General features: G+C 50.6%; 3 protein-coding genes across 3 annotated transcripts; 1 reads left to right on the top strand and 2 right to left on the bottom strand.

Moving 5' to 3' along the window:
* Nucleotides 1-4,450, bottom strand: anxa1a (annexin A1a). Its single transcript, XM_047015948.1, has 12 exons — nucleotides 4,345-4,450; nucleotides 3,691-3,764; nucleotides 3,084-3,174; nucleotides 2,727-2,821; nucleotides 2,501-2,614; nucleotides 2,120-2,210; nucleotides 1,908-1,987; nucleotides 1,611-1,761; nucleotides 1,256-1,351; nucleotides 1,100-1,158; nucleotides 659-781; nucleotides 1-474 (listed from the first exon to the last, which is right to left on the bottom strand). The coding sequence occupies exons 2-12, from the start codon at nucleotides 3,748-3,750 to the stop codon at nucleotides 418-420; spliced, it is 1,017 nt and encodes a 338-aa protein (XP_046871904.1). The 5' UTR covers nucleotides 3,751-3,764; nucleotides 4,345-4,450; the 3' UTR covers nucleotides 1-417.
* An 815-nt stretch (nucleotides 4,451-5,265) lies between these two features.
* si:dkey-96l17.6 (kinesin-like protein KIN-14E) lies at nucleotides 5,266-17,350 on the top strand. The gene is made up of 10 exons (XM_047015604.1): nucleotides 5,266-5,598; nucleotides 6,595-6,814; nucleotides 7,287-7,478; nucleotides 13,652-13,844; nucleotides 14,029-14,209; nucleotides 14,471-14,681; nucleotides 14,977-15,137; nucleotides 16,608-16,810; nucleotides 16,905-16,983; nucleotides 17,300-17,350. The coding sequence occupies exons 2-10, from the start codon at nucleotides 6,712-6,714 to the stop codon at nucleotides 17,348-17,350; spliced, it is 1,374 nt and encodes a 457-aa protein (XP_046871560.1). The 5' UTR covers nucleotides 5,266-5,598; nucleotides 6,595-6,711.
* Nucleotides 17,351-19,854: 2,504 nt separating this feature from the next.
* LOC124463830 (cytochrome P450 1A1) lies at nucleotides 19,855-24,317 on the bottom strand. The gene is made up of 6 exons (XM_047015603.1): nucleotides 23,388-24,317; nucleotides 21,853-21,976; nucleotides 21,426-21,515; nucleotides 20,628-20,751; nucleotides 20,349-20,435; nucleotides 19,855-20,137 (listed from the first exon to the last, which is right to left on the bottom strand). Exons 1-6 carry the CDS (start codon nucleotides 24,315-24,317, stop codon nucleotides 19,855-19,857), a joined length of 1,638 nt encoding a protein of 545 aa, XP_046871559.1.
* Between the last annotated feature and the right edge of the window lie 377 nt (nucleotides 24,318-24,694).

Genomic DNA, 24,694 nt, shown 5'->3' with positions numbered 1-24,694 from the left:
AACAATATAACAAAGCTTTATTGACAGAAGGTATTCTTTTCCAGTAAGCAAACCCTGCCACACCATCAGTGTGATACTCTGGGTCACTATGTGCATTCCACCCAAGCCCCTAACATGGACACGGTACTGATGCCCTGTTGGGACCACAGCCATGCCAACATCCATCCTTTACCCATCCAACAAGATGGACAGGCCCATCATCATCATCATCATACACCAACATGCTGTTTATTGGTTTACCTGCAGTGACACTCGCAACTTTTCAACATCACGCCCTGACTAAAACTTGATTGTCAGGGTTTCTAACTCTTTGCAGTGGGGGTAAAGACATATACAGGGTTTGCCACTTGAGAAGAGAGGAGTTCCGGGGCAGTTCCTACACGTTGCCCTGGTGACTGTAGAAGCGCTTCATCCAGGTCAGTTTTCTCCACAGAGAGCCAGGAGGATCCTCTCATAGTCTCCTTTAGTATCGTCCTGACAGGGAGAGACCGGAAGAACGCACAGCATTAGTGGAAGTAAGTTGTTGTCTGTATCATCTGCTTGTATCTCTTTCTTTTGTAACAGGTGAGCAGTCATTTTATGGTGACTGAACAGCCTCGACAACAAAACTGAAACCTCTTTAAAACGTCTTCATAAGTTGTCCAAGCCGTTTGCTCACCAGAATGTCCTGATACAGGGTTTTGCCAAACATCTTCTTGTACTCCTGCTTGATCCGGGTCAAGTCCACCTCTGAACGGCTCACCATAATTCGAGTCAGAATCTTGGTGCGGGTTCCAGAACCCTGAAGAACACGCAGAAAAAACAGAGTTATAGGTTCACCTTAATCATAAGTGCATGGACTTTGTAGTAAATATAGTTTTATAACTACTGCATGTAACATTGAACACATTTATCATTTATTTTGTTGACCGTGTCTGGTAGCCGAGATGTGGTCATGGCTCGTAAATAGACTGTCGCTTCGCTCTGACCACTGAAATACTATTACGACTCGGCACTTCTGATCCTTGATCTTCTTCCGTACGTTCTACATTCATTATCGCTTTGGATAACGATTCAGGATAATTCTGCTAGACCAATAACATTTTAGAAATATATTTACCTTCATGGCCAAGTTGAGTTTTTCAGCAAAGAAGGCCGGCTTGCTTCCAGCACACTTCACTGCAAACATACACAGGCCGAAGCAGAAAGTCAACCATGACGAGCGAGATGAGCATTAGGTCAAGGTCACGATAAATAGGTTTTTGTTTGCGCTCACCTGTCGCAATCAAGCAGCTCTCAATATCCCCCTTGAGCTCCAGATCAATGGCTTTAGCCACGTCCACCTTGCTGTACTTGGAGTACCTTTCAAACACTACGGGAGACACAAGAGTTCATCCTTTTGTGTTTCACAAAACCATGATCAGACTGGAATATCAAAAAACAACCAGAGAACAGAAGAGAATTTACAATAAGGCGTCATCATCAGCCATCTCTTAATCTGCCGGCAAATGCTCGAACCACCGAGCTCCACCCCTACCTCAAAGTACTCATCTGAATGTGCCACCAAACGTTGCCCTATCAACGAACAGCTTCCAGTTGGGACGTGGTGGCTGCCTGCCGGAGGGTCTCACCTTTCCGCAGCTGGGGGGCGCTCCTGGTGGTGAGGATGTCGATGAAGACGGAGCAGTCGGTGCCCTTCTTCTTCTCTCCGGCCTCGTAGATGGCCCTGGCGTCGCTGTCCGCCTGCTCGTCGTTCACAGTCAGGCTCTCGCTCCTGGCCGCCTGGCGGAGGCAGGTACAGGGGGAAAAGAAAGAAACTTGTTCAGTCCGTGTGGAATCCTGAGCATTCAGGAGGACCAGAATTGCCACTCCTTTTCCGTTACACACACACGTCCAGACACACAGACCTCACCCTCCCTGATACACACCTTGCAAAGTGAGAGAAGGGCATTCCGGAAGTCTCCGCCTGTGTCCGACTTGATGTCAGCCTCCAGTTCCTTCTTAAATTCTAGCAACGACAATTGAATAGATGATGAGGATTGAGCGGGGACTGTGCTGTATCACACGCAGAGCGTATACAAAACTTGGGACCAGATTTAGCGTTCCTTGTCTAGCACTGTATATCTACGCGGTAGCACACCTTCTTTGTAAGCGCTCCTTATCTTGACAATCTCCTTGTTGGTTCTGGAAGCCAAGATCTCAATCAGAGTGTCCTCATCTGTTCCCAAACCCTGAGAGAGAGGGGGGGGGGGGGGAGAGAGAAACAGATAAAACTTGTCTGGTGACTTATCAATCAAAAGCACAACTTCAGCTCAATAGCTGCCGTCAAGTGGGATAAAGGCAGAAAAACAGGGCAGAGACACATTGGTTTAGGATTGCATGCGAGTGGATTTAACTACCCAGCAGGAATAAAACCATGACAATATCTCAGTACAGATACATATATTTCACAACTCTTTCAGTGTAGCTTCTTCACTCTCTGCCACCATCTACAGTGTCCGTGTGTGTGTGCACTCCATACCTTCATGGCCAGTTTAAGCTGCTGAGCATCGTACTGGGCTGGCGTCCTCAGCAGAGCCAGAACGACGTCCTCCAGCTCCCCCTTCAGGGCTGCCTTCAGAGCCCCCTCCAACGGCTGGGGGAAACCCACCGCACGGTCAGGGCAGTCACACACACAACCATCAACACACACACACACACGAGTGTGTGTAACAAGGACGGTCACACACGGGTCGGGTTTGCCATACCTTCCCGCTGGCCTTTTGGTAAGCTTCTTTGATCTCCTGTCTTTGAGCGTTGCTCTTCTTCACCAGGACGTCGATGATGGTGTGTTCATCCACACCTACACACGGGGAGTCTGTTTTTAAACGCCGTCACACCACCGTCTGTCCTACACACAGGAAGTGACGTGGAACTACAGCAGCACCACTCTGTCCAGACAAGACCCTGGTCTTAGGCTGGCTCCTTGCACAAGATCTAGCGGCCACACTCACAGAACAGTAACATGTACACACACGCTCACATGGTCTTTGTGTTTGACAAGCCATGGTTCTCGGTTCTGCAGTGATGCACAGTGTGTGTGTGTGTGTGTGTGTGTAAGTCACCTTTAGCTTTGATGGCCTTATCCAATATGCCTGCATCACCACTGGCACTGAAGTGGGGGTCTGGCTTTACAGTTCCCTCATTGGGCAAGGTCTGGGAGTGGGAGAGACGATGAGACATACCATTTCGGATTTTGTAACGTGGACACAGAAGTAACTGGCAATAGCACAGCCTTGAGGAGTACGAGACAGAAATGAGGCAAAGTAGATAGACCTGTAAAACACGGCCATAGGTTTTTCAAGGAAAGAAAAGGAGAGAAAGCTGAAGTTTTTTTAGTTGTGTTTCTGAAGGGAGGGGCTCACATTCCTTCTCCCATGAGTCATGGCCCTCACATGGTCATATCTCCCTCTTAACTCTTCACTTCGTGGCTCTCCTTTCACCCTGCATCTTTCTGATGTGCCTCTTTCCTTCTACGCCTAGTTCTGCAACTTCTGCTCTCCCTCCCTCTCTCCGTCTCAGTCATTCTCTATCAATATCCCTCCTTCTTCTCCCCCTCCCTCCCTTCCTCCGTGTAAACACACAGCTAAGTTTTTCCACACAAGCATACCACAGGAAGAGAAAAAAGAGCAGAAGTGAGTGGTTGGCGCAGTAACCGGAGTGTGGTCGTACTGAGTCATCGGGCATGCCCAGATAGACGGTCTGCTTGAGGAACTCTTGAATGAAGGACATTCTGGAGCTGGGGTCTGCAGAGGGACAAACAGCACAAAACCAGGCATCAAGTTTAAGAAGAATAGACAAAACTAGGTTATAAAATACTAGGTCTAATGTTTAGTGTTTGAGGCTAGCTTAAGTTAGTAATGCAGACTGTTTCTGCTTATCTCCTTGTCCCCTCCAAAGAACAGATGAACAACACAGTACATAAAACACAGACACTGTACACTTAACATGCAACCAAAGGCATTTATTGCCAGGATGGAGAAATTCTGGTAGAACAAATCAAGTTCTGCTTCCTACCAAAATAAATCTGGTGACCACGCCTAACTGAACGTTCAGAAAGTAGCTTAAATATTATCCGACACCACACTGCGGCAAATGAGATAGACAACTATCATAATTTGTTCTTGCTTCTGGACATGTAGATAGACTTCTTTACACAACTTCGAACATGAAGCTCTTCGGGCGTACCCACATTTTCCTTGACGCGCCACACCCACTATACTCCACCTGAGCACAATTACATATGTGAATCACAGAAAGCATTAACGACTAGAAAACGATTCATGTTACTCATAGACCAATGTACGATAAAGTTGAGCATCTTACCAGTCTGTCCCGATTGGGTTTCTCTGTGATGCAGAGGGGAATATTAAGAGCAACGCTCGTGTATTTATACACACGGATAAACCACACCTAACAACCGGTCCAGCCCACACTCTCTCTTCTTTGCTATTGGACGGAAACAGCTGGTTGCGAGACTGAGGATTATTCTCAAGCGCTGAACTGACGCCAAAAAGTTTCCATACAGTTGCCGTAGAGCAATGGATCTAATAACAATGTAACTGGAAGTGAAATGTATATTTTTTACACGTGCGAAGCAGGCTGATATCAGATCTGTTTAGAAAATGCTTTTTGATGCAAATATTTTATCCCCTTCCTCAGTCGTGCAACTCGTGCCTTTTTAGTGAAAGGACAACTTTGTTGCATCTTTCCAAAACAGGCAGATTTAAAATTGAAGTTTAAGCAAAGACTTGTTTGGAACTGTTCAATATAAAAAGAAATATAACTTGTGTTATTGGTTACGCTCTGGATAATAGCATCTGCTAAATGACTACTCAACGAAACGTGCTTACGCAACAAAACGTGAGGAAACGGGCGTGCTTGACTCATGCGAAAGATTACAAACTCTTGAACCCGATGATTTCATCAGTACCTGAAGAGACGTTCCTAGAAGCTAGTGATGCTTCCCTCAGGGTAGGGTGTGTATGAAGTTGTTGATTGCATGATTGAGAACTGAGACCTAACACTACCTATTAACCACCTACCCGTCCAACCTGTCCATCCTAAACAATAGATGACGCTCAAAGGGGCTTAAGAGCAAAAACGGTGACAGGAAGTGGTGCTTTTTCCAAGTCAGGAATCTCATTGGTGCAAGGTATTCTGGCTAGTGGCCAAGGGAAGGGAAGGGAGGGGAGCCAAGGTTATTTCCTGAAGAGGAAGTCTGAATGTTCATTATAAGCCGCCAGGAGAGATTTAGGCCCACTTGTGTTCAGCAGATGATGTCAGTTTGTGCCCAGACATCATGCTTTCACTTCCGCAAACGACAGAAGCAGTTTGGCACCTCGTTGTCCTGCTGGAGAAGCCTTGTGTGACACCGCCAAGCGAAACCAAATCAGCAGTGGTGGGTTTGTGGGCTTGGAGAACAGACACCACGATTCCCAAATAGGGAGTTGTGGTATTATAGAACCGGACTCCATTTACCAACTCAATGGCAGGCTTTGACCCTCGCCACTGACGTCAGTTAGCATGATTGGATACTACAACAAACCACAGTCTATGGGCCCGTGTCTGGATGAATGAGTACGTACTTGAAGCATGACCCTGATACAAACATGGTTGAGGTGGTGGTGGTGGTGGTGGTGGTGGTGGGGGGGGGGTCTCCTGGACCGACAGATAAAGAGGCAGCGTCCAGTTACAATCTCTATCTCCCTCACTGGAAACCCGAGGACAGTTTGGAGGCCCTTGGCTGGCTAGCGCGGGCAAGCTAATACCAGCTGAAACCCCATCTCTGAAGGTTTAATATTTAAACAGTGTTGAGAGCTTCGTTCCCTCCCCAAAAGGCTGAGTAAGTCCATCGCTTCCCAGCTGTCCGTCTATACCTGTACAGGAACAGCCGGTCTGCCGCACCACAGCTACCCCGAGGGCCTCAGATCTGATCTCAGGTAAATTACATCAAATCCAGCCTTCTGGAACTGATTTGATTTCAGATTTTCATTTTGCTAGCCATCGATTGGGTGAATAGGTAGACATACTCACCATGGCAACACTGAGCAGCTACATGAGTGGTACAATTGATACCACCTTTTTGCCTTGGGCCACGCTGAGAATATATTTGCGATCGTTCAATTGAAATGTATGCATTGATGACCCAGAAGCATTGGTGACCGACGGACTCTTTGACCATGTCAGGGTCCTCATGTTTACTCGGTGTGGGAGCTTATATAAAACTCTGGCATCGTCTACTCCTGCCTGGATGTAGAGAGGGCTAGCTGACAGGGCAGAACAACATGTGGAGGCCAGTTGTTGATGGTACTGTCCTGCCTCCTGACTGCTGGAGACTGGTCTGATCCAGATGTGTCGATTGTGTCATTTTCTGCTGCGTAGACCAAATTAGACACGCGCACACACACAGAAAGCCGAAATAGTTGGGCACGGCGTTCTCTTGAATTCATCAGGGAATGTGTTCTCCCTGTGACTTAATTAGTGTCCTAAATAACTGTTTTCACGGTGCACTTGTCAGGTAATTACAAGATTTGTGTTTTGGTTGCACATTAAACTTTTTTGCTTGCCTTACAGCTTTGGGGAAAAGGTGCCATTATTCAAACCATACATGCTATGACATACTGCTGCACATAGACACACACCAACGTGGACACACACACACACATAAAGCCCCTCTTAAAGACACGCACCATGTACGTAAACTCCTCGGGAACAGAGAACGTTTCCTTGTCCCTCACCTTCCTGGGGAAGAAAGTTGGAAGGCGCTGCGCTGTTGCCCCGGCATCAAAACAACGTAAGCTGACACACACACACACACTCTAATCCCTGTGTATCCATCCTAATCCTACAACATTGGGTCCTTTTACCATGTAACAAGGATGTTTATTCTATTTGATGGAGTCAGACTTCCAGTAGGACGTTTGTGTACATTTATGCGTGCCTGCAAGTGTGTGTTCATGTGTGTGTAGAGTATACATATGTGTGAGTGTGTGTACAGTTTGTATCTATGTGACTGTGTGTGCATGTGTGTGGACAGTCTGTGTGTGTCTACCTACTGTGTGTCTGGCAGTCTGATCAATGATTCTCTCCGTCTCCACCTCTCTCTTTTTCATTGTCTGAAGCTCTCTCTCTATCTGTCTGTGTCTTCTTCTCTCTCTCTATCTCGGTCTCATTCGTTTGTTCTCTCTCTCCCTCAACCTCTCTCTCGCTCTTAAAATCTCATTTTCTTCCCTCAATCTCTTTTGTTTCTCGTTACTGTTGCTCAGGCGCTTGGGAAACCACCACCCTGTCCCCATGCCCCGAGGACACGGTGGGCTCCCTGCGGGGTCGCCCTGCCCCCGTGACCGTGTCGCTGGTGGAGGAGTTACCGGGCAGCGTGCCGGACCTCCGAGAGGAGGTGGTTCACCAGCAACCGTGCACGGTCCACAACACACACTTGGACCAGGACCAGGACCGAGGTCAGACTAACAGACCACACATCCATCCTCACCCCTCACCCTCAACCTTAACTCAGATGATGCTATCACGAGAGTTTACTCAGTCCTGAAGACCTAACACTACCCTAAACCCATACTGTACACACATTAAAAAAAGGCTTAGGCTCACTAAAGATGCCTAAGTTTATTAGCTGTCATCCTTAAACGAGTGTAGACCAGAGGATGTGCAGTACGTAAGCACTATTCATCCCTAGAGTGAACTCCCTACTTGTGATGTCTCCTAATGATTGTATACAATCTGTGTCTCCATAACAAGGTGTTTCTGGGAGGAGAGTCGCGACATGACACAACACATTCCACTCGCTGACAGAAAGAAAAGAAACAGAAAAGAGATTAAAAAAGAGGAAGGGAGGGAGGGTGGCAGAGAGAGAGAGATATATTTTACTGTCTGAACTTACTGTCTTTATAAACAGTAACTAAATCCCGCATGTCTATTCATTATTAATTCCATCTGAAGTGTAAATGTTAAATGAAACTTGAGTTCAAACGGAAGCTTTCTGTGGACCAGTCTCCTCAGACAATTAAAGTGTGTTTTAAATATCGACAATAAATCGTGTTAACCCACTCATAATAAAATCCATAGACAGTGCACTGTAAACTATGTTTTAAAACTGAATAAAAAGAAGATGCTTTCCAAACAAATATGCTGTACTGTATGTTTCCTTCAAAAGCCTTTTAGTATACGTATTTTACTGTAACATACGTCTTTTTGGGGGGTAATGTGTAGGATGAAATCTGAAAGTTGACAGTTGAAATTCTTCTGGATTTGTAGCATGGTGGGATATGATCCTACAGTTAAGAATCTTCTCATACAATACAGTCCTTTTTTACTCTTTTATAATTACACCGTTGATACCATTCATATGTTGTTCACATTTTAGGAGTAACAATAACTTTGTGTCAGCCCAAATCATTGAAGCTCTTCCTCTGACCTCCCACGCGAAATGACAAGCCTCTAATCTGCACCGTGACCTTTGTGATTGAAGCCGTGGTCGAGCCCAAGGCCCAGTGGTCGAGGCGGTGGGAGGCGTTTCGGCGCTGGATCGGACCTGACCGCAACAAGGACCCAGGTGGGAGGGAGGAGAGAGGGAAGGAGAGAGGTGGAGGGAAGGTGGGAGAGGTGGAGGAGGAGGGAGGGCGAGGTAAGGAGGTTGGTAGGGTGAGAAGGGCAGTCGGAGAGGAGAGAAGAGGAGAAGGAGGAGGGGAAAAGGAAGGAGGGAGGAGGATGAGAAGGAGAGTATGAAGGAGGGAAAGGTGAAGGACAGGGCCGTAACTACCATTGAGGACACCGAGGTCGTGTCCTCGGTATTTTTTTTCGTATTTCTGTTTTTGTTGTTGCTTAAGACTCAATAAGAGAAAATGGCCATATTTAAATAATGTAATTTAAAAAAATTCCGGGGGAGCATGCCCCCAAACCCGTCTAGAAGTTCTGACTCATGACCTCAGTATTTTTTGGGCCCTGCGTACGGCCCTGGTGAAGGAAGTAAGTGAGTGTAGGAGGAAGGGAGGGAGGGAGTAAAGGAGGAAGGGATGGAGTCAGAATGTTCTCATGTTAGTTTTGGACTGAGGACGATTTGGTGTTACAGAGAGAATAAGGCAGACGCAGGTCAAACAATGATGTCGCGAGTGTGTACGAAAACATTTAGCCAAGTAGGTCTCCTGGTGGTCTGCTCCAATCTTGCTCCTGTCAGACACATTTTCGTCCAATGAGAGAGAGAGGAACCAGGAAGCTGAAGGAAGGATGGACGCGAAGATCTACATTCCCTATGACTCGGCTGAACTCTGCATGACACAGGTAGATTGACGTAGCCTCGATCTAGCTTAGCATAACGAAGGTACTATAGACTGCAGTAGAGTTAGCTTAGCATCCCATTGGTAAACTGCAGTGGAGCTAACTCTGTTGTACACAGAAGCAAAGTCTGTTTGTGGAAGGTGGAAACAAGAAGGTCATTGTCATCTTGTGTCCTTCCCGGTACTCACATGTTGAGTTGCCCTCAAGCTTAGAGAGGTGGCAGAATGCTACTGTGTGTGTGTGTGTGTGTGTGTGTGTGTGTACATGATATCAATTGTGTGAACTGCGTTGGAGATGTGTATTCTGTTCTCGTGTTTGAGCACGTCGTCACACCCCCCTTAATCCTTACATCATTTGACTCCCACCTAACAGAGCAGGTCATTGTAACTGTTGGTGTTCCATCATGATCCGGTCACTATGACTTCCAGTGATGGATGCTTGATGGTCCCTCCCGGCAATAGATAGCAGAGGACATGCATGCCATGAAGACCAGACATGAGGAGATGGTGCAGGAACTGGAGGAGAATTTCCTCATCGCCTCAAGAGAAAACCAGGTGGGTGTGTTTGTGCGGGTGTGCCCGTGTCTGTGTGTGTGTGTGCGTGTCTGTGCATGCAGATGTGTGTATGTATGTGTGTGTGTGTGTGTATGTGCCACTCCTGACCTCCACGTGTCTACCCTCAGGACAGAACAGTCCAGAAGATCAGATCCCACTACCAGAGTAAACTGAATGCTCTGAAGAGAATCCTGGATCTCTACAAGGAGAAGGTGGAGAACAAGAATACTCAGTGGGAGGAGAGAGTCATTGTGAGCAGACCTCCACCCCTCCAGAAGTCCACCCCTCCACCCCTCCACCCCTCCAGACCTCCACCCCTCTAGACCACCCCTCCACCCCTCTAGACCTCCACCCCTCCACCCCTCTACACCTCCACCCCTCCACCCCTCTAGACCTCCACCCCTCCACCCCTCTAGTCCTCCACCCCTCCACCCCTCCATCCCTCCACCCCTCCACCCCTCCACCCCTCCACCCCTCCATCCCTCCATCCCTCCACCCCTCTATCCCTCCACCCCTTCAGACCTCCACCCCTCCATCCACCCACCCCTCCACCCCTACACCCCTCCACCCCAGACCTCTACCCCTCCGGACTTCCACCCCTCCATCCCTCCGCCCTTCCAATTATGATTAAAACGAGAGTTATATCCAACAGACTGTGTTCCTGGGTGGTGGTTGAGTGTTCTAGGTGTGTCCCTGGCTCTGCCTAGGCCCTGAGGCGAGAGAAGGAGAGGCTGGAGGAGGAGAATGCAGCAGAAAGGAGGAGGACCAGGGACGAGGCTCTCCAGTGGCAGAGAGAGAAGGTCAGATGGTCGCAGGCATACCCTGGAGGGCCTGTGGAGCCCCCTACTGGCCAGGCTGCAGCAGGGCAGAGCTGAAGTTGTTTTGATTGTTTTGAAGGAGAGGACCTTTAAGGAGGTGACAGGACATGTTAGCTGCTGCTCTGGGAGAATGAATGATGTTTTTTTTCTTCTCCCCAGAACAAAATTCTGGAGCTGTTCTCCTCCAAACTAGACCTGCTCCACAGTCACCAGGCATCTAGTGAGTGTGTGTTGGTATGACTGTGTGGGAGTTTGTATGTGTGTTTGAGTGTTTTGGTGTGTGTTGGTGTGTCAATGTGTGTGCATATGTGTGTGTGTGTGTGTGCGTTCCCATAGTAACTTAACGTCATCAAGTCTCAGGTGTCCTGCATGCTTCTGACTGTGTGTATGTCTGTGTCTTTGTGTATCATGTGTGGTCGATATCTGCCGTGATGCCGATTAGCGCTACAGGAACTCCAAATGGCCAGACAGGAAGTGGGGAAAGTCCAGGAAATGTTGATGACATCACAGCAGGATGCAGAGGAAGGGGCGGAGCTCCCCCTCGAGGTTGGCGATCCCTCTGGGAATGGTCGCCATGGCGCCGAGCAGACCGAGGTGAGCGGTGCCGTCACGTGGATCAGGTAGTTGGTTGCCATGGGGATTTTTGGGTAGTCTTTGAACCCTTCAACCTTCCATGTTAGCATGAGGTCATCTCTGATCTGGCTTGATTGCGATTGGATCAAGCACATTTGCAAGGAAAAGCTCAGTGGTTAGCTTTGGGGCTGTAGACCAAAAGGTTCCAGGTTCAAATCCGTGACTGTATGCGATTTGGGATCGAAGCTAAACGAACCCATCCTCCAGTCCAGTGTATCCTCCCATCCCTCGCTCGCCCCAGGGTCGCAGCAATGCAGATCTGCCACTGGAGGGAGCTAAAGTCCTCCTGGAGGAGCTGAAGGAGAGCCTGTCTCAGAGGGAGAGGGAGATCACCGAGCTGTTGGAGTCCGAGGCCAGCCCGCTCCCCGCAGAGTCCCTCCCCCCCTGCACCACCCTGCTGCGCTCCGTCATACAGAAGGTCATACTCACCTTCCTGCTACATATGCTCCCTTCTGATTCTGATTCTGATAGACAATGCATACGCCTCTCCAGAAAGTCTGACAAGGAAGATAGGCGTTATTAGAACAACAAATTCAGACTAAGTAGTGTCGTTCTCCCTGACAGAGCACAATATTAAGGATTGTTAAAGTGTTAAACATCATCATACTCCTGTCAGGACCTGTACCTTTGGATGAAAAGTGTCTGCTGGACAAACACAACAACATTCTTACTTCCAGGCCCATTATATCTGTGGGGAGGTGACAGAGGCTAGGCTAATGCTGGAGCGCATGGTCCAGGTTAACCACACAGCCCTGACCCAGGCCAGGGAGCAAATCGACCAGATGACCGTAGATGACCGCAATTCCAGCGACGAGGAGAACCCACATTCGACACGGTGTGGAACGTTCAATATTGCAACATTCACAGTCGTCATTTGATGTGGACTGTCTAGAGATGTATTGTTTGAGACTGTGTTTGGCAAACCTGGGTTCATCGGTGAGTCAGTACTGGCCAGATCATAGCATGAAGTCTTCATTCCTCACCCTTAGTTAAGAAACACAGAGTTGAGTAAGAGTGTCAATCACTCTGGGACTTTGATTCGGTGTCCATAGAACTGTGTCTGACTCTGACTGTGAGACTGACTCTGACTCAGTGCCTTTGAATCTGTCTCTGACTCAGTGTCTGACTCTGACTGTCTCAGTGCCTCTGACTGTGTGTCTGACTCTGACTCTGTCTCAGTGCCTCTGACTCTGTGTCTGACTCTGACTGTGAGACTGACTCTGAATCAGTGCCTCTGAATCTGTGTCTGACTCTGTCTCAGTGCCTTCGACTCTGTGTCTGACTCTGACTCTGTCTCAGTGCCTCTGAATGTGTGTCTGACTCTGACTCTGTCTCAGTGCCTTTGACTCTGTGTCTGACTCTGACTCTGTCTCAGTGCCTCTGAATGTGTGTCTGACTCTGGCTCTGTCTCAGTGCCTCTGAATGTGTGTCTGACTCTGACTCTGTCTCAGTGCCTCTGACTCTGTGTCTGACTCTGTCTCAGTGCCTCTGACTCTGTGTCTGACTCTGACTCTGTCTTAGTGCCTCTGACTCTGTGTTTATATCCCAGACTGGCCCTGCTCCAGGAGACCGTTATAGTGTGTGAGGTTGCCCAGGTGGCGTTGGACTGCATCAGATCCGGGGTCAGCCCTGCTGCCAGCGGTAAACACTCATCCTAACCCTGCCTGCAAGCCTAATACTCCTTTATAATACTGCCTACTAATACTGCCTGCAGGCTACCAATGATATCATGTCATGTAATGTAACTGAATCCAAAAATGTGAATCCACATTCACATTTTTTTGGATTCACAAAATCTGAATCCAAAAACCAACTCACTGTAGCCTGTCTCCTGAGAGGAATGATGGAACATTCTAGAACAGGGGAGGATTTTGATGAGGCTCCTGGGTTGCTTCCCCCAGGGTGTGAGCCGGGTGCAGAGCTGGACGAGGTGCTGGTGGGCGGGGAGGCCTCCGGCGGGGAGGGAGGGGACACCATCGGACAGCAGCTCCTCGTGCTGCAGGACCAGGTGAGCTGCTCTCGACCGCACCCCTGCTGCAGGAGGCGTGTGTGTGTCAGTGAGCGCGTGTGTCTGTGCGCGTGCGCTAGCCGACCCGCGGGTGGCGCCGTGATGCCCGTCTCCCCTGTGTGCTGTCGCCAGCTGAAGCACCTGAGGGAGGAGAAGAAGAAGATCGTGGAGAACTACACCTCAGAGAGGACCATGAGGAAGAAGTACTACAACATGGTGGAGGACATGAAAGGTAGAGCGTCTGCCTGTGTGTTGGCTGTATCCGCCTGCGTCCGTCTCCGTCTCTCTCACCCGCACATCCGCACTCCTGCGTTTCCGTCCCGGTCCAGGTAAAATCCGCGTGTTCTGTCGTATCCGCCCGGCGAGCCGCGCCGAGGCGGCCCAGGGCGGGGCCGTGGTCGTGCAGCGTCTAGACGACTACTCCGTGACCGTGGAAACGGCCCGCGGGCCCCGGGAGTTCCAGTTCGACCGGGTGTTCAGCTCGGAGAGCTCGCAGGAGGACATATTCCAGGACACCAACAGGTGACACTCTCCCATCGGTCAGCAGGCACATTGGGGCAATCTTATAGGTCAGCAGGGAAAATGGACCTATCAGATAGGTTTTCTGGCATGCATTCGTCACCAAGACATAGCTAACATTGAATATCAGCACTTATAAGTAAATACGTGGTGAGCCAGTCTTCCTTACAGCCTGATTTTCTTCCAGGCTGATCCAGTCAGCCATAGACGGCTACAACGTGTGTATCTTTGCCTTCGGTCAGACTGGATCAGGGAAGACCTACACCATGGTGGGGGACAAGGAGCAGAAGAGCCCTGGAATCATGCCCCGGGCCTTCAACGCCATATTTGACATCATCCAGGAGAACGCTGACAAGTTTGATTTCAAGGTGAGAGTCAAGGTCTCCCCTACCCTCCCCTCCTCTCCTCTCCTCTCCTCTCCTCTCCTCTCCTCTCCTCTCCTCTCCTCTCCTCTCCTCTCCTCTCCTCTCCTCTCCTCTCCTCTCCTCTCCTCTCCTCTCCTCTCCCCTCCCCTCCCCTCCCCTCTCCTCTCCTCTCCTCCCCTCCCCTCCCCTCCCCTCCCCTCCCCTCCCCTCCCCTCCCCTCCTCTCACCTCCCCCCTCCCCTCCTCTGTTCTCCGTGCCGCCCAGGTCTCGGCCTACATGCTGGAGCTGTACAACGACCAGCTGCAGGACCTGCTAGCGAGCGGCCCCGAGGGCAGAGGCCGGCGGCTGGAGATCAAGAGGACCAGGAAGGGGCTGGTGTTTGCCCAGGGAGCAGACACCAGAGACGCCTCCAGCGCCACCGAGCTGTTCGCTCTGTTCCAGCAGGCCTGCGCCAACCGCCACATCTCCTCCACCAGTACGCCCTGCGCCACCTACACACCCCGTAGAGATCTAAGCCCCCGGCGAAATGGCTCCGATTGGTCGTTTTAGTCTAGAAATGAGGGGAGGGGGAGATGGAGTGTCATTATGGAGCTGGGTGGTTAGGGCATACTATGTCCTGGATGATACGTAGTCATGTCGAAACGTAACGTGCCAGGAGACGATGTACGTATAGAGGAAGTCCCTCCAAAAGCTGTCATGTGGCGTCACAGTGTGTAGCCACGCAACCCTTAATACCCCCCCCAACCCCTCCCTCGTTGCCCCCCCCTCAGAGATGAACGTGGAGAGCTCTCGCTCACACCTCATCGTGGGCATCGTGGTGGAGGGCAGGAACCTGACCAATGGCAGCGTGAGCTGTGGTAAACTGAGTCTGGTGGACCTGGCCGGCAGCGAGAGGGCCGCCAAGACCGGCGCCAAGGACCATCAGCTGAAGGTGAGCGCTCTGTAGAGTTACCGTACAGACATGGACCTGAAGGTGAGGCACTCTGTAGAGTTACCGTACAGACATGGACCTGAAGGTGAGGCGCTCTGTAGAGTTACCGTACAGACATGGACCTGAATGTGAGCGCTCTGTAGAGTTACCGTACAGACATGGACCTGAATGTGAGGCGCTCTGTAGAGTTACCGTACAGACATGGACCTGAATGTGAGGCGCTCTGTAGAGTTACCGTACAGACATGGACCTGAATGTGAGCGCTCTGTAGAGTTACCGTACAGACATGGACCTGAATGTGAGCGCTCTGTAGAGTTATCGTACAGACATGGACCTGAAGGTGAGGCGCTCTGTAGAGTTACCGTACAGACATGGACCTGAAGGTGAGCGCTCTGTAGAGTTACCGTACAGACATGGACCTGAATGTGAGCGCTCTGTAGAGTTACCGTACAGACATGGACCTGAAGGTGAGCGCTCTGTAGAGTTACCGTACAGACATGGACCTGAAGGTGAGCGCTCTGTAGAGTTATCGTACAGACATGGACCTGAATGTGAGCGCTCTGTAGAGTTACCGTACAGACATGGACCTGAAGGTGAGCGCTCTGTAGAGTTATCGTACAGACATGGACCTGAAGGTGAGGCGCTCTGTAGAGTTACCGTACAGACATGGACCTGAAGGTGAGGCGCTCTGTAGAGTTATCGTACAGACATGGACCTGAATGTGAGGCGCTCTGTAGAGTTATCGTACAGACATGGACCTGAAGGTGAGGCGCTCTGTAGAGTTACCGTACAGACATGGACCTGAATGTGAGGCGCTCTGTAGAGTTACCGTACAGACATGGACCTGAATGTGAGTGCTCTGTAGAGTTACCGTACAGACATGGACCTGAATGTGAGCGCTCTGTAGAGTTACCGTACAGACATGGACCTGAATGTGAGCGCTCTGTAGAGTTATCGTACAGACATGGACCTGAATGTGAGCGCTCTGTAGAGTTATCGTACAGACATGGACCTGAAGGTGAGCGCTCTGTAGAGTTACCGTACAGACATGGACCTGAAGGTGAGCGCTCTGTAGAGTTACCGTACAGACATGGACCTGAAGGTGAGGCGCTCTGTAGAGTTACCGTACAGACATGGACCTGAAGGTGAGGCGCTCTGTAGAGTTACTGTACAGACATGGACCTGAATGTGAGCGCTCTGTAGAGTTACCGTACAGACATGGACCTGAGGGTGAGGCGCTCTGTAGAGTTACTGGCAAATGTTTGTTCAACCTTATCGTTTGCTTTCTTTATTCGTGTACAGTACGAGTGCGTGCAGGAGCCTGGCTGTGTGTTTTACTCCCTTTTGTGCTCAAAGTGTCGTACGGCTGCAGCAGTAGACCTGCACACCTGCATCCTCCTTTTGGGTCAGTGCAGGTGTGAACACCCCCTCTCTCTCAACCAACTTTTGCCCCCCCCACCCCCCCCCCAGGAGGCCAACTCCATCAACAAGTCCCTGAGCGCCCTGGGCGACGTGATCTCGGCACTGTCCCTGGAGCTGCCCCACGTGCCCTACAGGAACAGCAAGCTGACCCAGATCATGCAGGACTCCCTGGGGGGCAACGCCAAGACCCTCATGATCGCCAACGCCTCGCCCTCCGAGTGCAACGTGGACGAGACCCTCACCTCCCTCATGTGAGCGAGGGGACACGAACCGTATCGGCGCAAAGGACAATCCTTTCGAAGGAACGCCCCCTAGCGGCTAATGTGTCTCCGGTGTCCATTGCAGCTACGCAACGCGAGTGAAGGCCATCACCAACAACGCCCAGAGGAACCTGGACAGCAAGGAGATAGCCCAGCTGAAACAGGTGCCTGGTCTTCCTCGTTGCTCTGCCCGTCTCCCTCCTGACACCAGCCCGCTCCGTCGAACCCGCAGCCGCTCACTGCTTGGGAGGGGTGGGGGGGCGAGGGGCGGGGCGAGGGGGGAGTTGAATGGCGGGGTTTAGCATAGGGGGGCTTTAGGGGGGAGGTATGTGGAGGGGTACGAAAGGGGTGGTGTACAGGGGTGCAGGAGGTGGACTGTGTGAGGGGGAGTTGTGTGTGTGTGGGAGGGGGGGTGTTATGGTGGGGGGGGGGGGCTGTCGGGGGGGACGCTGACAGCAGTCTGCTCCTCCTCCTCCTCAGGTGATAGTGAAGCTGCGCTCGGGGGAGACGGTGGAGGAGGAGGACGTCTGAGGGCAGCCGGGGGCTGAGCTCTGCTCCGCCGGGGAAGGCCTCACACTGGGACCGCCGCTGCCCGCCTGCAGGCCTCACTGGGGGCTGCGATGGGAGACTTTCATCGGCGCACGCAGCAGTGAATCCACACGCATTTGGGCCGTGTCCACGATCAAATAAAAAAACCCTATAATCAGCTTTCCGATGCTGAAGCACATTGGGGTTGGAGTTTTTGCAGCAGTTCAACCCAGTGTGTGTGTCTGTTTGTGTGTGTTGTGTGTGTGTGTGTGTGCTTCCAGTAGGCAGGAGTTTGGGGCATTGCGTGCAGGTTGTTAATGGGAGCGTCCCGGACAAGCAGAATGGGGCCCACGGGGCCCCCCGGGAAACAGGCGAGGCAATTACGGAGTCACTTGGCCAGTTTGTGCTCCCATTGTGGGAAAAGCAATCAGTGTGGAGCACATTAAGACTCGCTCGGCACGTCTCCCCCCCGAACAGGAGGAGGGGCTGGGCCTCAGTCACGCAGTGGGATCCCATAGCATGGAACAGACGGGGGTCACCCTCCGACACGCAAAGGCCCTGTCGTGTTGGTTTTGTGGGCGACGGGGGGCCCCACTCCAATTTAGAGCGCCGGGGACGAGGCAGCACAGGGAGGGCTGGCGGGGGGGGGGCGGGGTAGGTGGGGCGGGGTGGTGTCTAAGGGGGGGGGGCAGGTTAGGTATTGGGTATGGAATAGCTCTTGCTTGTTTTGAGTTTTTGATCGTTCCCTTTTGAATGCTCCTGACACATGGGCTGGCCTGGTACATGGAGAAGGAGATCATTATGGGATGGAGATGTCATTATTCGGTCCTGTGCTGAAGATGACTTAAATACTTTTTTACTTCATGGACCAGAGTGACCTCATGGTAATACCTGGCATGTCAGATATGTGCGTTGGGGTTGAGGGTCGCCCCCCCCTCCTACATTAGATGACCATTTTAACAGCAAGGTAGGGGGAACAAGAGGCTATCGAAGGGAAAGTGACGGCTTTACAGCACAGACCAGACAACAAACAAACATGGAAGCATTGTTTTTATTCTCACTCAAATCATAGGTAAAACATGATTCATGCTCATCACAATATTAGTAGCTGAACATCGCAGACTAAATCAAATATTACGTTTGAAATGTAATGTACAGACTATAGTATTGGTTCCAATTTGAGACTGGCGTTAAACAGGTACTTAGACATACCTCACCTAACACACTGCACACACAGGTAGTATATTGCCTGTCTAGCATACCCATGTTTAGTAGACTATGTATTATGATCATGTGCTATCCTGTCTCCTTTGTTTTGTATACGAAAGATACGGGACCAGTTACTATGTGGGTGTGGCCTCCTTGTATGTCCTGTGAGACTGTGACCAATCAGGGTGCACTGCTGAAGGACGCAAGGTAGAGAGGGAGACGGGGTGAGAGGGAGAGAGAGAGAGAGAGAGAGAGAGAGAGAGAGAGAGAGAGAGAGAGAGAGAGAGAGAGAGAGGGAGAGAGAGAGGGAGAGAGAGGGAGAGAGGGTGGAAGGAGTGAGAGAGGGAGAGAGAGAGAGAGAGAGAGAGAGAGAGAGAGAGAGAGAGAGAGAGAGAGAGAGAGAGAGAGGGTGGAAGGAGTGAGAGAGGGTGGTGTTTTGGAAGGCAGGGAAAACCAAAGATGGCGGAAAACTACTTTGAGCTGGAGAGGAGAATGAATAAGCTGTTATCTCTTCCCTGGGGATGTAGACAGAAAGAAAGAGAGAGAGAGAGAGAGAAGAGGGAAGGATGGAGGAAAAGAGGGAGTTGGGTGTGGCTGAACTTTGAGTGAACGCTGCAAAGCGCCCGAGGCTCCTGGTCACTAATCTGAGACAACGCAGCCTCTCTCCCTACTGGAGCGTTACACCCTCATTAATAATTGGACTTCAGATTAATTTCAGATTAATTTCAACTGGTTCCAGTGAACAGAAGATGGAGTGACTGAGCAGTAATCCTCACAATAACACTGGGAATGAACTCCATGGGTAAAGTTGCCTAAACTTTATTCACAAGAGGGGGGCGTCCCGTTAGCTCATCGGCCGAGAGCGCGTAGCGGCCTGGGCTCGATTCCCCCCCGGGCCATCTCCTGTGTGTCCTTCCGCACGTTGACCTGGGGGTCTGGTGACCTTACTCTGTCTCTATCCCAATAAAGCAGACACGCCCCCCCCCCCAAAAAAAACGAACACAAAATGACACCAAAACATGTTATGTACTTCACATGAAGACATTATTCTCAAGCATCTTCGATACAAATGTCTTATCTACAAACAAACCCTATTGTCTTCACATTCTATATCATTTTCTATAAAAAGATACTGGCATGATAACAGATGTAGGTTGTAAATGGTGTTTGGAGCAATGATTGGTCATGGCTGCTTCATCCTTCTATTGCACACTTAATATTGCGTATAGGATCAACTGTCCGAGAGTGGCGGGGGTCGAGGGAGCGGGGGGGGGGGGGGGGGAGAGAGGCGCTCGGACCTAAACACGGGACGAGATGCCGATCCGGTAGGGGCGTGGCTTCATGGTGAGGCCAAAGTCGGTGCTGAGGTCCAGCTCCTGACCCTGGACCTTGTGGAGCCTCAGGCGGTGGAGCAGCGTGGTCAGGAACACAAACATCTCCAGCCGGGCAAAGCCGTCGCCCAGGCAACGCCTCTTCCCCATGCCAAAGATCATGACCTTCTCAGTCAGGTCTTTGTGGAGAAGCCCCGCCCTGTCCAGGAAGCGTTCGGGGCGGAACACATCCGGGTCCCCCCACAGCTCTCTGGGGATTGGCCGAGGGACATGTCAATCAACCAATAAGTCAGTTCGGTGTGACCAGGCAAATACAACCACAACTTGTTTTTCTGTAACAACAGAAATAAGTATTTAAAAAGCAAATTACTTCATAAAAAAAGGTTTGCCACCTTTCTTTGAACACACACATTGGCAACAAGAAACATTTTTAATGGGAAAAATAAACAACTAAAACTCACGTGTCATGGTTGACCTGATACTGGTTAATGAAGACACAGGTGTCTTTTGGGATGAAGTATCCATTGAGAGTTACGTCAACTGTGGTGCTGAAGGAGTTTGTGGTTAATGTAGGTGGTTAAAAACACGTTGGTTATTGGCAAGATACACCAGGTCACATACTTTGATTCTCAGATACTTGTGTGCTACAGTGCGTACAAAATGTTGCTCACAAAACAATAACCCGATGTGAAATATTTGGATTTTGAACGTTTGTTGACGTTTGTTAGCGTATCTCTCACCAGTGGGGTATGGTGAAGGGAACGTAGGACGCGTGGCGGAACACTTCGTAGATGAACGACTCTGTAAACGGCATCTTGGGTTTGTCAGCAAACCTCGGTAGCCTATCGGAGCCAATATGCTCATCTGAAAACACACACACGCAGAGTAACACCAAAACCCTGAGTGGCATATTCTCCTAAAATGTCACAACCATGTTTTTCCTAATCAAACAATAGAAATAAAAGGATAAGCAGGTGTTTAAACTCAAGCGAACGCCCCCAAAAAAGGTGTGTGCGTTGAGGAAGTGATGTCAGACCGTGGGCTGACTTCCGTGGTCGTGAAACCCTCTTTGTGCTGCTGTTGTTGACCAACCCTCCGACCAACCCTCTCCTCTCTCTTTCTCTCATTCTCTCACTCGCTGTCTCCCGTCCTCCCTTCTGCCCTCCTTAATTCGTCGAACTCTCTCTGTCCCCCTTTTGCTCTCTCTCTCCCCCCTCTCTCTCCCCCCTCCCCCCTTCTCTCTTTCTTTCCGTGTGAAAATGTACTGGGCCAACGGCGCAGACTGCGTCCACTTCAGATGTGGCTCCAGCATCGGCGAATCAGACGGACCTTTTGTCCGTTACCCTGACTGGCAACCGGTCTCAAACCAATGGGAAGGCATTGTGGACAAAGTGGTGGGCGGCGGTGGGGGAAGGGGAGGGCTCGTTTCTGGAGAAATTAGATCATTATGCGGAACGTAGATCATGACTTGCTCTCTACACAAGACAGCTTGTTAGAATGGGTTAGCTGGTGTTAGCTAGTCCTGGGTGGTGCCGTACCAATCTCCTGGTGTATCTTGGCCTGGATCTCAGGGAACTTGATAAGGTACAAGAGGCTCCACTGCAAACCCGCTATGATGGTGTCGAATCCTGCCATGGCAAAAATCTTTTTTCAAGACAAGTTCAAAAGTACATGTGTGTGATGTAAATAACAGTGTTTATTAAAGGGTCATTGGTAGTGGGATCCATGTTGTTGTCAACAAAGCCAGCACACCCTGGAAGCACTTCAGGGGCGGCATCTGACGTCCCGTTTTCGTTCTACTCCCACTAAACCTCCTCATCCTCTTTTCATCACCATCGATACCGTCATCATCCCTATTAGCATCGTCATCATCCCTGTCATCTTCATCCTCATCCCATCCTTACCGTCATCCCCATCGTCATCCCCGTCAGCCTGTGTGCGTGTGGGTGTGTGTGTGTGTCTTACCCGCTCCGAAGATGTCGACGACAGTGTGTACGATCTGGGAGTTGGAGAGAGTGGCCGTCCCCTTCTCCTCCTGTCTGTCTTCACACAGAGCGATCAGGGCGTCTGTGATGTCACGGATGGAGCCCTGCAATCACACACACACACACACACACAGAGAGACGCACGCTCAGGCACGCACACACATATACACAAAGTGACCGTGCGCAGTGTTGAAGGAGGCAGAAGGGGAAAGCAGTGAGGTGAACGTGCCGTCCCAGGTCGCCAGACTCTCAGAAAGGCTGTGCTCCTGCGTTCTTGAACTCAGTGTGTTATCAAAGGAAGTCCAGACTGACAACAGAGGATCTTCTGTGAAACCCAAGCAAATCTCTTCCGGCAGATTGCTAATTCCTAATTAAAGTGTGCGTGCGAGCATTTGAGCTACTCTGAACAAGAACAATGGTCCACTTTAGGCCAGCTTGGTAGATTTAACAACAGACTGGCTCTGAGTACCAGATTTGTCAGCTCTGAGCATCTGTCTCCAACATACTGCTTATTCACATATAAAAATGCAATCACAAGTTTGCTCGGTAACTTGCTAATATACATTTCACTTAATGTGTACATATCAATGACAAACCTGCACACACAACTTAATAACGTGTTTTCTCTCTCCAATGGAATATTGGATTGGCAATGAGGTCACATCCATGCGAATAATAAAACATGGAAAAACATTGAAAAAACAGTGGGTTGATGGACACATATTTGTTAAATAGATTATTTAAATGACAAGCATCCTCTCTAATCCTAAGAACGGTGGCTCAAAAACTTGGAAGCAATCTTTTCACGCTAGTGTGTGTTCAGTCCTGGAGTACAGTACTCCCTGCACACCTCAGTCCCTCGCTCCGGAACTGCTGCAAATCTTTCAAAGGATGATAAAGGATTTGAGTGTATCTGCAAGTCAATAAAATCCAATTATCACCACAGATTAATGCTTCTCAGAATCATGACAAATCTTGATCTTGGCAGTTTTGATCCTAGTCCTACAGGCAGGATGCTGCTTAAAAGATGCGAGATATAAAAAAAATCTCTTGTCTATCTAGGGACAGAAATTGGCATTGTACAGTACGTTTTGGGTTCATTGGGTTGGATTGTATTGTGCTAGGGGGTGGGTATAGCTCAGTGGTAGATAATCTGACTGCAAGAATCAAGATCAAGAAGTTGCAGGTTCGAATCCCCCGCCTCCTTTGTCTGTCGCTCTGGATGAAAGCATTTGGTAAAATACCCCGCGGCACTATCTGGAGACCACCCTGTAGATAAGTGGTCCTGGGAGTCAGATGGCTGAGCGGTGAGGGAGTCGGGCTAGTAATCAGAAGGTTGGCGGATCGATTCCCCACCATGCCACATGATGTTGTGTCCTTGGGCAAGGCACTTCACCCTACTTGCCTCGGGGGGAATGTCCCTGTACTTACTGCAAGTCGCTCTGGATAAGATCGTCTGCTAAATGACTAAATGCAAATGTAAGTGAACCTTGGCAGAGGTGCTGCTCCTTCTACCTTGTCGAAGGTGCCAAGATGTTCCTCGATGTTCTTCTCCATGAAGCCGTTCATCCGCCGGATGTGCTGGACCATCTTCCTCAGCGAGGGGCTGGGCACGTAGCGGAACACGGGGAAGAAGTCCGCCAGGTTCCCCGCCGCGAAGATGCGCAGCACCTCGTTGTTGACGCGCACGACAGTGAGGAAGTCCTCGTCGCTGTAGTCGTACCTCTTCCCGAAGCACAGGGCGCACACCACGTTGGCCACGGACGCCACCAGGGCATCCACCGGGTCTAGGCTTCCGGAAAAGCCGGCGCCCTCGCCTCCGCCGCCCCCCTCCCGCTCGCCCTCGCCGGCCTCGGAGCGCTCCAGGATGGCGTCCACCATGCGGCCGGCCTCGGCGCAGACGTGCTCCTCCAGGAGGCAGGTGGCGCCGGAGCCCCTGGGTGGGGCCTGGGAGAAGGAGCGCAGGGCGCTGCCGCACAGCTTCTTGTGGAGGGTCCAGGCGGGGCCGTACTTCTCGCTGAAGGTCATGCTGGTGCCGTCGGCCACCGCCGAGAAGGTGAAGAGGTCGGGCCGCCCGGCGAAGGCCTCGCCCTGCCTCAGCAGCGCCCGGCGGAGGGTGGTGTGGCCGCTCAGCACCACCACGGTCAGCGAGCCCAGGCGCAGCTGGAAGACGTCGCCGTACTGCGCCCGCATGCGGGTGAGCGACAGGTGGATCTGGTCGCCCATCTGGAGCAGGTTGCCCACCAGGGGCCACTGCGTGGGGCCCGGGGGAAGTGGGACCCCGGGGTGGTGGTGGTGCTGGGGGAGGAGGTGGTAGCGTCGACTCCGGCCCTTGAGGGCCACCAAGAGCAGGGTGAGGGCACACAGGACCACGGTGACTCCGGAGAGGGGCATGCTAACGTAGGCGCTCTCCTTGGGGAACATACACGCCAGTGATAGCCTCATGGTGGTCTGTGGGTGCCCTGGACTGGACGACAGCACACATGCACAAGCTAGGACCGGGAAAGAATGAACAGCTTAGTGATAGCACACTAGCTAGAATCTGAAGGAGAGACACACACTGATAGGTAGGACCTTAACAGCCCATCATCACCAGACAAAAAAAAATATATCAGTTTACAAAAGTAGTATATTTACAATTTTTGCATTGACAAACGACCAATTAGTCTAACTTGATTTGATAGGAATTTCTGAAATTTAAAATGTAGGTTGCAATTCATAAATAACAATATAGGAGGCTCGCATGCTTGACTACAAAATACATAAAACTTGACAAATACGACTGTTCTGGCTTCTTCTTTGCATTTCTTACCTTAAAAGTT

The sequence above is a fragment of the Hypomesus transpacificus genome, unplaced genomic scaffold (assembly GCF_021917145.1).
Source record: "Hypomesus transpacificus isolate Combined female unplaced genomic scaffold, fHypTra1 scaffold_31, whole genome shotgun sequence".
Lineage (NCBI taxonomy): Eukaryota > Metazoa > Chordata > Actinopteri > Osmeriformes > Osmeridae > Hypomesus > Hypomesus transpacificus.
This window is presented reverse-complemented; position numbering and strand designations above follow the sequence as displayed.